Source organism: Pseudophryne corroboree, chromosome 1, assembly GCF_028390025.1.
Source record: "Pseudophryne corroboree isolate aPseCor3 chromosome 1, aPseCor3.hap2, whole genome shotgun sequence".
Classification (NCBI taxonomy): Eukaryota; Metazoa; Chordata; class Amphibia; order Anura; family Myobatrachidae; genus Pseudophryne; species Pseudophryne corroboree.
Genome location: NC_086444.1, coordinates 1,069,954,500 through 1,069,966,905, shown reverse-complemented (window position 1 = coordinate 1,069,966,905; position 12,406 = coordinate 1,069,954,500). Strand labels below are relative to the sequence as shown.

Below are 12,406 nucleotides of genomic sequence, written 5' to 3'. Positions count from 1 at the left end.
ACGATTAATCTATCAGCAATGATAATCAGATCTACCACCCAGTGGTACACATGTGTATTCCTTGTATTAAGAGCTACCTCAGAGGAAATGATCAGATCACTTCTGCCAAACCATATACAAAGATCGGAGGATGAAGTCCCAGAACTGCTTAGTGCCCCATTAGGTCTAGATCCAGCTATGCCATCAATTATTATTATTATCATCATTCCTTTTTTTATTCTCTGTTAGACCAGGGTCACTAAATGTTGTTCTTTTTTTATTATTAAGTATCCTTTTCTATTTATATATTTTAATAATTTTTAATTCGATCTAAATCGATCTAGTGTTTCAGGGGCTAAACTGCGTATTTACCAACTTTTTATAAAAAAGGGATATATATATATATATATATATATATAGATAGAGAGAGAGAGAGAGAGATACTGTAGATATATAAAATTCAGGTATGGGACTCATGGTTGACAGTGTCTAGGTCGACACCCATTAGGCCAACACCTATTGGTCGACAGTGGCTAGGTCGACACTAGAAATTGGTCAACACGGCCATCAGGTCGACATGAGTTTTTCATGTTTTTTTAGTGTTGTTTTCTTCATAAAGTGACCGGGATCCCCAATTAGTGCACCGTGTCCCCTCGTATGGTTCACTTCGCTCGCCATGCTCCGGCAGGGAACCGGTTACCGTTCCCAACCATAGTCCACGTGGATCATAAAGTATAAAAAAGTAAAACATTTTAAAAAACTCATGTCGACCTTTTTGCATGTCGACCTTGTTCTTGTCGACCTAATGCTCATGTCGACCTATTTATAGTGTCGACTTATTCACTGTTGACCTAAGTGGTGTCGACCCAGAGTCCGGATACCATAAAAATCACTTGTTCGTAAATGTGTGTTGTAGCCTCTGAAACACACCATCGATTTAGATTGATTTAAAATTGGCGCTTAGTAAATCTAACCCTGTTTAGTTTATCATGTACATAAAGAAGTCTGTGTGTGCCCATATATTTTTTTTCATAAATTGTATTCCTTGAATGACTAATTTCTATTAAGTTACATTTAAATGACAGAGAAGTTTAAGATACATTTACCATAGGCTTAAAATTACTGCACAAGTCAGATTCCTCTAACGGTACATAAAATGGGATATTAACAATGAAATAACACTATTATGAGGTTAACATAAGATGGCAACAGGGTTAAAAAAAAATAATAAGCAATTTACAGTAGTTATGGAAAATGTAATAAAACATGGGTTTACCTTCCTTGGTACACAGAAGAGAAATCTTGCTTTTGCTTTTACATGGTTGCCTAGGAACAAAATAAAAATAATTATTAGACATGTTGATGTATCTTTGATGAAAGATAACCAGAATGTATTTGGAAATATACAGAGAATAATGGGAAGAACAGCATTGAAATCTTGTAACACAATAAAGTGTAATAGTTTGCCGCAAGACACTAATACAGGCGAGTGAAATGCAACTTAATGATCATAGCACAATCCACAGCATAGAACAGGTAGTACTGCTGTCTGCTCAGCCATTTAATTAAGATACTTGTTAGTTCATTTTGCCACATTACCATGCAGGTACAGTATGCTGCTCAACGACTAACTAACTACAAAACTGAATGTTTCACACAGTATGGGGGGAATTTAATTAGCTGCGGTAGATTAACGCAGGCTAATTGATCGCCCGGGACTATCCAATTAGCCCCAAAGCCGGCAGTGATCAGGGATTGTTTTTTTTCCCCTATCTGCCTCGGTGGGTTAAAAAAAAAATCCCAGATAACTGGAGGGTTAGCAGGTGCCACGGCCCGCGTTACTGCATGAATCCATGAACTTTCAGGCAGGCATTAACAGGGTCATCAGAAGTCGGGATTCTAACTGAATAGCGTATGCCTGAGGCTGCCTTCCATTTTTTACCCACAGTAGTGTACTGAGGGTAATTGAATCTCCCCCTATGTGTTCAGTGACTGAAATGGTTAGCCTAGATTCATTTATAGTTACAGGCTTCGCCAATAGCACATATTAAGTGGACTAGGACAACTTTAAACTTTAATCACCATAAAAAGTTTCATGGTTCAGTCTGTTTGTCATGAATAATGTTTTCTTTTTTTAGTTTATGTGTACAGTATGTGCATTTAGAAAAAACAAACCCAAAAAACATATCTTGTAGTACATCATGGAATATAAATTGGAGTATTCCCAACTTGGTCCTCAAGGCACCCTAACAGTCCAGGTTTTAAGGATATCCAAGCCTAATAACAAATTGTTAAATCAAATTGATTGAGGCAAGGCCAGATTAACAATGGGGTAGATGGAGATATAGCTCCAGGCCTCCACATAAAAATAGGCCCATCATCATTACAGCATGATAATGACCAGCTGCCCAGCTGGCTAAACAGCCGTCCATAAATTCTGCAGTTTTTCTACCTTTACATATTTAGGGAGACATTGTGGCTGACAGTGTAGGGGGTGTACACACTAACATGGCACTGGCCACACCCACATAGCATTGGTCACACCCACCTGCTTCTCATAATAGGCCCTTCATCATTTTCAGCCCCGGGTCCATGTGGCCCTTAAGCACTTAACTGACGATTTTTTTCCAAAAAAAAACGCTCCGAAATCGTCTTTTTTTTATGAGTGAAATAGGTAAAGAACATGAATTAACCTTATCCAAAATGATTTTAGTTAAAAAAACGAAGAGCCGCAAGGAGGGGGGGGGATTTATGTAAAAAAGAGAGGAGGTAGAAGGGGAAATATGTATTCCAAGGTAAAGAAGGGGCACAGGTTTCCAGTTATAAGGATATTGAGAACGTAGAGTGGCTATAAGAGAATCAGGTAAGTTAATAGGAAGAGCGTCCGTCTTTGTAGTGTTCAATTTAAAGAAAGAAGCATCACTGAAGTTAGCTAAAATGTCATGAAGATGAGGGAGAGAAGAGTTAAGTTTGCGCGAAGTTCCGCCACGTATTAACCCAGGGAAGTTTCCATCAGATCTGATTTTAGCCACTAAAGGCTCTATCGCTAGTGCAAAAAATAAAGGGGAGAGGGCAACCTTGACGTGTGCCATTTGAGATAGGGAACGTGTCCGACAAGAAGCCATTACTAAATACCCTTGCTGTAGGAGAGCTGTACAATGCTAAAATAGAGGCCAAGATTTCGTCACGGAAACCCATTTTAGTCAAAACAGTGCGCATATATAGCCAGTTTAACCTATCAAATGCTTTCTCAGCATCAATAGAAAGCAATAGAAATCCCTCTCCGTCAAAAAGTGAGTCAATCAAATTAAAAACTCTTCAGGTATTTTCTGAGGCTTGCCTGTCAGGCACGAACCCAACTTGGTCTGAGTGTATCAGGGAGGGCAAGTAAGCATTAAAATGAAAAGCTATCAGTTTAGCATAAAGTTTGACATCCCCATTCAACAGGGCGATTGGACGATAATTGGAACAGGAAGTTGGGTCCTTCCCTGGTTTGGGAATTATATGCAACTATTTGTGCTTCCACAAATAGTTGCAAATAATTCCCAAACCAGGTACTGGACAGCCACAATCTGTCACTGGCAGTATTGGGCTGTCCCTAACGGTTTTTATTATTTATTATTTATTAATATTTATTTATTTTACTAATTTTAGTATTATTTTTACTTTATCTCCCTCCCCCCCCCCCCCCCCCCCCCGGCGCAAGCCCGCCAGCGGGAGCTGTGCCGGAGACCTGTACCCATACAGCCGCAGTACTGTCTGAAGGGCTGTGGGGACGGGACGGGGATCCCGGAGAAGCCGCCGCAACAGTCGCTATACTTAGCAACGCGCGGCGGCCCGAACTTCCGGTTGGTCGCGAGAGGAGAGCAGGGACGGCTTCCCGCTCTGTTCTGCCCGTGCACGCGTCATGATGCCATCTACAGTGACAGGGGGACGCTGTGCTCGCTACCTGAACAGAACAACTTGGGGTGGCGGCACGCGAGAGCCGCAGACTTTCGGCTGCAGCGCGCCTACTGAAGCTGACAGGCGCTTCATTGTTCAAGAAGGGACGGACTCCCGCCCTCCACTACCACGCGCGCACTCTCGTCCAGGTATGCAGGGCTCCGGCCGCCATCTTCTCCAGAGGCAGTACGGGGGACACTGTGCAGCGCTCACAACAAAGGCTGATCACCTAACAGCAAGTATATTTTGGGACACAGTATAAATTCACTGTAGATTTACATTGTGTCATGCTATACTTTTAGGGGAGGTAATTTTTGCAATATATAATATGCATTGAACACAGTATGATTCATAGTATATTACAATATACAACAATATGTCAAAGTATTGGAAAAGAGAATAAATGAATTAATTACTTATGAAATCTACAAAGGGTAAGACCGCCTCGGTGGTTTATTTTTTCCTGCTCACTATGGGGATCATAGCTAGCAAAGGGAAGCCCGGACGCAGGTACTCTGTGTTTCATGCTCTGGGGCATCTGTGGCGGACCAGCAGGAAAGTTCCGCGGATCAGTCTATGCCTCTATGGCTACAGTGGAAGCTCTATGGGCTCGAAATATGGGCTCAGTCTCTAAACAAATTTGTTAACTCTGCCGGCAGTTCTTCTGCTACAAAACGGCCGCAGCCGTTGCCCGCTATAACTTTTCCGGAGGAGTAGTTGGAAACATTCCCACTGGAGGATGGGGAAGTAGACCCAGAGTGGGATAATAGGATGAGGAGTTTTTCTACTAGCTCAGGTGTTAGATTCTGATATAAGCCATCCGTCAAACTCTTAATATTCAGAGTTCGGAGGTGGCGGGTTCTTCCTCTGCCTTTTTCAAAAAAAAAAAAAAAAGACAAGTTACTGTCTTTCCCCCTTATTCACACTTTGCGGATATTTGAAAGAGCCCTGACTTAAGTCGGATTCTCCTGTCCCAGCCCCAAAATAAATTTTAATTTATATAAGGGGGATACAAGATGTTGAGAAACAGACCCAAAAGGTAGACGCTCCTATTCACATTTAACAAAAGCTACGGTTATTCTTTTTGTACATGGGCAGTGCTGCTGGTGTGATGCTTGGCATTGCTGCCTTAGGGCGCTGAGGTCGTGGGTTCAATTCCCACCATGGCCCAAACTGTGAGGTTTGTACGTTTTAGTTGAAAGATCCTACAGATAGGAAGATTGAAACAATGATTAAATCTATGTTATCTTTATCAGGAATTTTCTACTCCCAATTCTAGCTAGCACTTGGGTCTTCATGGCCGCGGATGACTGGCTGGCACAGGTTGTATCTTGAATGCAGTCCCACGATCCATCGGAAGTCATTCAATTAGAAAAATGAGACCTTGTTAGAGTCTACTGCGCTACAATCCTGTATTTCTGCCTTGACCGTGACAGCAAGACGGTCTCTTTGATTTCGGGTTTGGGAATGCCGTTTCTGACTCGGAACAGAGCTTGACGGCGATACCCTTTGAAGGTGAGTTCTTTTTGGGTCGGAATTACAGAAGAGACTACAGGGGGCAAGAGCCCTTTTCTTCCATTTGCTCCTCAGAGACCGAAGACCACGAGGTTTCGGTCCTTTCGTACACAGGACAGAGGTAGTTTCCATCCCTTTCGTTCTTTCTCCAGGTTCCCACGAAGAGAGGCATTCAGAGGTAGAGGAACACAGGCGGCTCTTAGACCAGCCAGTAAACCTGCCGACATACCTACTGCATGACGGTTAACGATCTCTGGAGGGATCAATGACGATTCGGGCTCGGTTACGGCAGTTCAAGGAAGTGTGGCTCCTGTCAAAACCAGATCTGTGGGTGACGGAGGTCATATCCAGAGATTATATGTTACATCTCGAGGAACCAATCCCATATCGTGTGTTCGTCACTCCTCTCCAAAAACGCTCCCTCCAGACGTTGAGCTCTTCTTTATGCAACAGCCACTCTCTTACTAAATGGAGTGATTCTTCTAGTTCCCTCTCAGCAGAGAGGTCGGGATTTTACTCAGGTCTTTTTCTTGTGGACAAACCGTTTCGGCCAAAAGGGTTTGAATCCATATCTCTCAACCCAAAAGTTCAGAATGGAATCCATCCATTCGATTATCGCTACATAAAACCAGGGGAATATTTGGCTTCAGTGGACGTAGAGGACGTCTACCTGCATGTTCCTATTTGGACAGGTCGTCAATCTTGTCTGAGATACGCAGTCGGTCCTTGCCATTTTCAGTTTCTCTTCCCTTTGGTCTATCCACGGCTCCTCAGGTATTCACAAAGGTCATGGGCCGTGTGGTGACAATTCTGCGTAGCCAGGGTGTCAGCATTACTCCGTATTTAGATGATCTTTTCATCAGGACTGTCAGAGTGAATCCTTCACCAGAACTTGCGTCTCACGATAGAGACTCTATAGTCATTCAGATGGATAATAACTTTTCCACAGTCATCTTTACTTCCTTCCCAGAAAATGATATTTCTGGGATTCTTATTCAACGCTACCAACCAGAAAGCGTTTCTTCCTCACGGACAGGACCTCATCTCGAATTACAGCTAATCCGCTTGTCTGTAAAGACTCGTCGGTCGCTTCGCTGGTGGCTTCACAGCCCAATTTGACCAAAAAGGGTACCGTTCACGATTTGCTCTTGAGGGATGGTCACCACAGACGCAAGCCTCGGAGGTTGAGGGGCGGTGTTTCAGACTCCTTACTTTCAGACGTTCTGAAACAGTCGAGTCTAAGTTACAGATCAACATCTTGGAGTTGAGGGCAGTCCGGTAGGCACTCCTTCGGATTCAAACCATGGTAAAGGGTAATCCAGTACGGGTTCAGCCCGACAACGCCACGGCAGTTACTTAAATAAAGGAACTCGAAACTGGACCGCCAGGAAGGCAGTCGCTCAGATTCTCACTTAGGCAAAACATTGGGTTCAGATTATACCCGTGATTCACATTCCAAAGCGGTTTTCTTAAGCCGTCACACGGTGCATAAGGGAGAGAGGGGGCTTCACCAGGAGGTGTTTCTGACTCTAGTAGCCCGGTGGGGGATGCCCGATGTAGATCTGACGGCGTCTATAAACCTCCCTCCTCTCTAAGGGTCGCGTACTCAGGACCCTTAAGCAATTCTAATCAATGCACTGACGGCGCTGTGGCACTTTCAACTGGGATATGTGTTTCCACCATTTCCACTGATTCCACGTCGGCTTCAACGCGTTCAGAGAGAAGGTCTTCCAATCATTCTGGTGGACCCAGATTGGCCACGATGACAGTGGTACACTCTTCTGCACAATAGGGTCGTCGAGGAACCATCCCGACCCCCTCTGCTCTAGATCTTATGATTCAAGGACCATGTCACCACACAGGTTTGGTCGGCTGACTTTGACGGCTTGGTTCTTGAATCCAATATTTTAAGGGGAAAAAGGTTTTTCTCGTCCTGTTGAGTAAAGATAACCGGTGGCTTCTGGAATTTACATTGCTTGGTGTGAAAAGCGTGGTTTAACACCGGATGTGTTTAGAGTTTCCTCGTCTGTTATCCTGCATTCAGGAGGATCTCAATGAGGATCTCAGACTTCTTCACTAATGGGGTCAAGTTTCTACTTGGTCGACTCTTCTTCATAGGAGACTGGCTACCACTCCAGAAGTTCAGACGTTCCTTCAGGGAGTTCTTCGGATTCAGTCACCTTTTTTTGTTCCTCCCTGGGACTTTAACTTAGTCCTTACGGTTTTTTTTTTTTTTAGAAACCTCCATTTCAACCTTTGGAATCTGTACAATTGCGGTATATAACGTTCAATGTCTTCCGATTGACAATTTCCTCCAAAAGATGAGCATCTAAATTGGCAGCTCTTTCTTGCAGACCACCCTTGTTGGATTTTCATGATGATCGGGTGGTTCTGCGAACAAAACCTTCCTTCCTCCGAAGGTTGTGTCAGCGTTTCATCTAAATTAGGACATTGTCCTTCCAGCGTTTACTCCTCCTCCTTCCGGGGAGGATTCCCATTGGCTCTCTTAGATGTGCTTAGGGCCTTACGGATTTATTTATCTCGTACGAATTCTATCCGTCGTACGAATGCATTGTTGGTTTTTAATGGCTGCGTCCAAATGAGATTGGCCGGATTCCAAGTACACAGTGACTCGTTGGGTAACTACGACCATCACAGAGTCTTCTAATGTTTCAGTTCCTGACTCGATTCAAGCTCCTTCGACTCCAGCTATTGGAGCTTCTTGAGATGTTCGCGGGGCTGCGTCTATTGAGCAGTCGTGTAGGGCGGCGACCTGGTCGTCTGTGCATACGTTTTAAAAAGGTTTTACCGTTCTCACACTTTCGGTTTGGAGACTGCCCCTGTTGGGCGTCAAATTTGGCGGACGGCTATGCCGTCTATGTCTCCCTCCTCTCATTTGCTTGCTTTGGGAAATCCCACAAGTAATGGCGCAGCGTCCCCCAGATGGATGAAAGAGAAATAGGGATTTTTGTTTACTTACCGTAAAATCTCTTTCTCTGATTCCATCTGGGGGACGCTGCGATCCCTCCCATATGTTGTCTGGTTTAACCAGTTAATTGTTTTCGGTCTATCTCCTTTGGCTTGGCTAAACGTTAACTGAGGTGCTGGCTAGGCAGGAAGGAGATGGGAGGGGTTAGAGGGGGGAGGAGTCAGGTTTTAATAGTTCTGTGCCAAACTCCACAACCACACACCTCTAACCCACAAGTAATGGCGCAGCGTCCCCCAGATGGAATCAGAGAAAGAGATTTTACGGTAAGTAAACAAAAATCCCTATTTCTATTTCCTGTGCAGACCAGGGAGCGTTCAAAGTATCCAGCTGAGAAGTATTCAGCATAGGGAGGCTAATAGAGGAAAGAAAAGATTGAACAGTTGCAGAAGTGGGTTGCGGAGTAGACAAATCAGATCGTAAATTGTACAATTGGGCATAGTAACTTGCGAATTGATTAGCTATATCAAGAGGATTCGCTAATTTCGAACCCGACTGGGAAACAATATACTTAATTCTATTCCGAGCTTGTTGGGTGCGTAGTTTGCGAGCTAACATCTTCCTAATTCTGTTACCCATCAAATAAAACATCTGGTGCAGTCTTTAAAGGGCAGCTTGTGTTTTTTTTAACCATGAGAAATTTTTGTAGTTGGCTACGAACCTCGGATAATTCCTTACGTAGGGCTCTGGTAGTGTGGGATTTATTCCGATCTTCAAGATCCTTAAGTTTAGTTTTTAAATCGGCCAGTAGTTGTATATTTCGTTTTTTAAGAGTGGCTCCAACTTTAATAGCCACTCCTCTAGTCACTGCTTTAAGAGCGCACCAGAAGTTTAAAATTGATGCATCAGAAGGGGAGTTAATTTAAAAATATAAAGAGATGGAGTCAGATATAATTTTCTTTGCTAAAGGGTCAGTTAACAAATGTGGGGAGAGGCACCATGGACTAGGGGGGATGCGATTATCGGAGATATTCCATCTCCAAAGCAGGGGGGCGTGATCCAACCAAGATTTAGGTAAGATATCTAAATATCCAGAGTGTTGTAGGGTCCACTTATCACAGAGAATGAGGTCAATACGGGAACAGAAGTTGTGGACCGGAGAGAAAAACGTATAGTCTCTACCTGTTGGGTTCTGGATTCTCCACACATCATACAAATCAAATTCCATGAGGATATTGCGATATGCTAAGGAGGGACCTGTGCGCGATTTGGAGGAGGCTGAAGCAGGAGGAGGTGCCTTATCGAAATTTGGATCAACTACTAAATTAAAATCTCCTAAGAGAATTAGCAAACCAACTCGGACCTTCTGAAATAATAAACAGAGCTTTCTCAGAAAAGCAACTTGGTTTGAGTTGGGAGCATAAAGGGATACATTAGTAACAAGTTTATCCTCTAATAACCCCGTAAGAATAATATACTGGCCTGACTTATCAGCAATTTGTGAACTTAAAACGAAACAGTATTCCAGAATAAAATGGCTACCCCATTTCTTTTAGGGCCATTGGAAAAGTAACCTGTTGGGAATCTGTGATCTTTCAATAGTGGGGGGCCCAATCGAGAGAAATGAGTTTCCTGGAGAGCTACAATGTCCGCCTTTTGTTTATAAAAAGAGAACAATGCTAGCCTACACTTATTAGGAGAATTTAAGACCTTAGCATTTAGGGAAAAAAGTCTGACCATCGTACATCAAACAGCGGATAGCGAATAAATTAATATCCCAGGGAGATGGGGCAGAGATCATTAGGAAAAACAGCAGGGACAGCAAAAAAACTAAAGAAAAAGAGGGAAAAAAACAGGATTTTAATACCTACCAGTAAATCCTTTTCTCCTAGTCCGTAGAGGATGCTGGGGTCCACTTCAGTACCATGGGGTATAGACGGTTCCGCAGGAGCCATGGGCACTTTAAGACTTTTCCAGAGTGTGAACTGGCTCCTCCCTCTATGCCCCTCCTCCAGACCTCAGCATAGGAACTGTGCCCAGGGAGACGGACATTTCGAGAAAAGGATTTACTTTTAAGTTAACGGTGAGATTCATACCAGCTCACACTTCAACCATGCCACACAACATGGCATTCAACAGAACACATGCCAACGGGCATGAACTATTGCAGCAACATGCTGAAAATAATTTGAACACAACACTTGTGTACTATAACAAAATAACAACTGCAGGCAAATTTACGCACTGGGTTGGGTGCCCAGCATCCTCTACGGACTAGGAGAAAAGGATTTACCGGTAGGTATTAAAATCTTGTTTTCTCATACGTCCTAGAGGATGCTGGAGTCCACTTCAGTACCATGGGCGGGAGAGTGGGGTCCATAGCTCCAGTACGGGTGGGAGAGTGCGGATGACCCTGCAGCACCGATTGACCAAACTTTAGGTCCTCATCGGCCAAGGTGTCAAACTTGTAAAACTTAGCAAATGTGTTAGTCCCTGACCAAGTAGCAAAGTTGTAGTGCCGAGACCCCCGGTAGAATGGGCATGCACCGAATTCGGTATCGGCAATTCTGCCGTGGAATGAGCGTGCTGAATCGTACCTCTGATCCAGCGCACAATGGTCTGCTTAGAAGCAGGACACTCAATCTTGTTGGGAGCATACAGGACAAACAGAGCCTCTGTTTTCCGTATCCAAGCTGTTCTTGCGACGTAAATTCTCAAAGCTCTGACCACATCCAGAGACTTTGAAGTAGCGAAGGTGTCAGTGGCCACTGGCACCACAATAGTTTGGTTTATATGAAAAGAAGAAACCACCTTTGGAAGAAATTGCTGACGAGTTCTTAACTCAGCCCTATCTTCATGAAAGATCAAGTAAGGGCTCTTGTGAGACAAGGCCCCTAACTCAGACACCCACCTTGCGGATGCCAAGGCCAACAGCATGACCACTTTCCAAGTGAGAAACTTTAACTCTATCTCCTGGAGAGGTTCACACCAATCCGATTGAAGGAACTGCAACACCACGTTAAGATCCCATGGTGCCACAGAAGGCACAAAAGGAGGTTGGATGTGCAGAACCCCTTTCACGAACGTCTGAACTTCTGGAAGGGAGGCCAATTGTTTCTGAAATAAAACCAACAAGGCCGAAATCTGGACCTTGATTGAACCCAATTGTAGGCCCGCATCCACACCCGCCTGAAGAAAATGGAGAAAACGTCCTAACTGAAACTCTTCCATTGGAGCTTTCTTGGTTTCACACCAAGACACATATTTTCTCCAAATACGGTGGTAATGTTTAGACGTTACTCCTTTCCTGGCCTGAATAAGAGTGGGAATGACTTCTTTGGGAATACCCTTTCGGGTTAGGATCCGGCGCTCAACAGCCATGCCGTCAAACGTAGCCGCAGTAAGTCCTGATACATGCACGGCCCCTGCTACAGCAGGTCCTCGCGAAGAGGAAGAGGCCAAGGATCTTCTATGAGCAACTTCTGAAGATCTGGGTACCAAGATCTCCTTGGCCAGTCTGGGACAATGAGGATCGCTCGAACCCCAGTTCTTCTTATGATCTTGAGAACTTTCGGTATGAGTGAAAGTGGAGGGAAGACATGCACTGACCGAAACACCCACTGGGTCACTAGTGCATCCACTACTATTGCTTGAGGGTCTCTCGACCTGGAACAATATCTCTGAAGCTTCTTGTTGAGACAAGATGCCATCATGTCTACTTGAGGAACTCCCCAAAGACCTGTCACCTCTGCGAAGACTTCTTGGTTTAGGCCCTATTCTCCTGGATGGAGATCGTGTCAGCTGAGGAAGTCTGCTTCCCAGTTGTCCACTCCCGGAATGAAAATTGCAGACAGAGCTCTTGCATGTCTTTCTGCCCAGAGGAGGATCTTTGTCACCTCTGCCATCGCCGCTCTGCTTTTCGTTCTGTCCTGGCGGTTTATGTATGCGACTGCTGTTACATTGTCCGACTAGATCTGTACTAGTTGATCTAGAAGAAGATGCACCGCTTGTAGAAGGCCGTTTTAAATGGCTCTCAACTCCAGA

The 12,406-nt window shown here is 44.3% G+C and overlaps 1 protein-coding gene across 2 annotated transcripts in view; it reads right to left on the bottom strand.

Moving 5' to 3' along the window:
• CORIN (corin, serine peptidase) overlaps nucleotides 1-12,406 on the bottom strand; it is a 521,516-nt gene that overhangs the window by 94,380 nt on the left and 414,730 nt on the right. For both annotated transcript variants that reach the window (XM_063920973.1, XM_063920972.1), the window contains exon 18: nucleotides 1,256-1,305. In XM_063920973.1, the coding sequence (XP_063777043.1) occupies nucleotides 1,256-1,305 (50 nt within the window). The remainder of the gene's footprint in view (nucleotides 1-1,255; nucleotides 1,306-12,406) is intronic.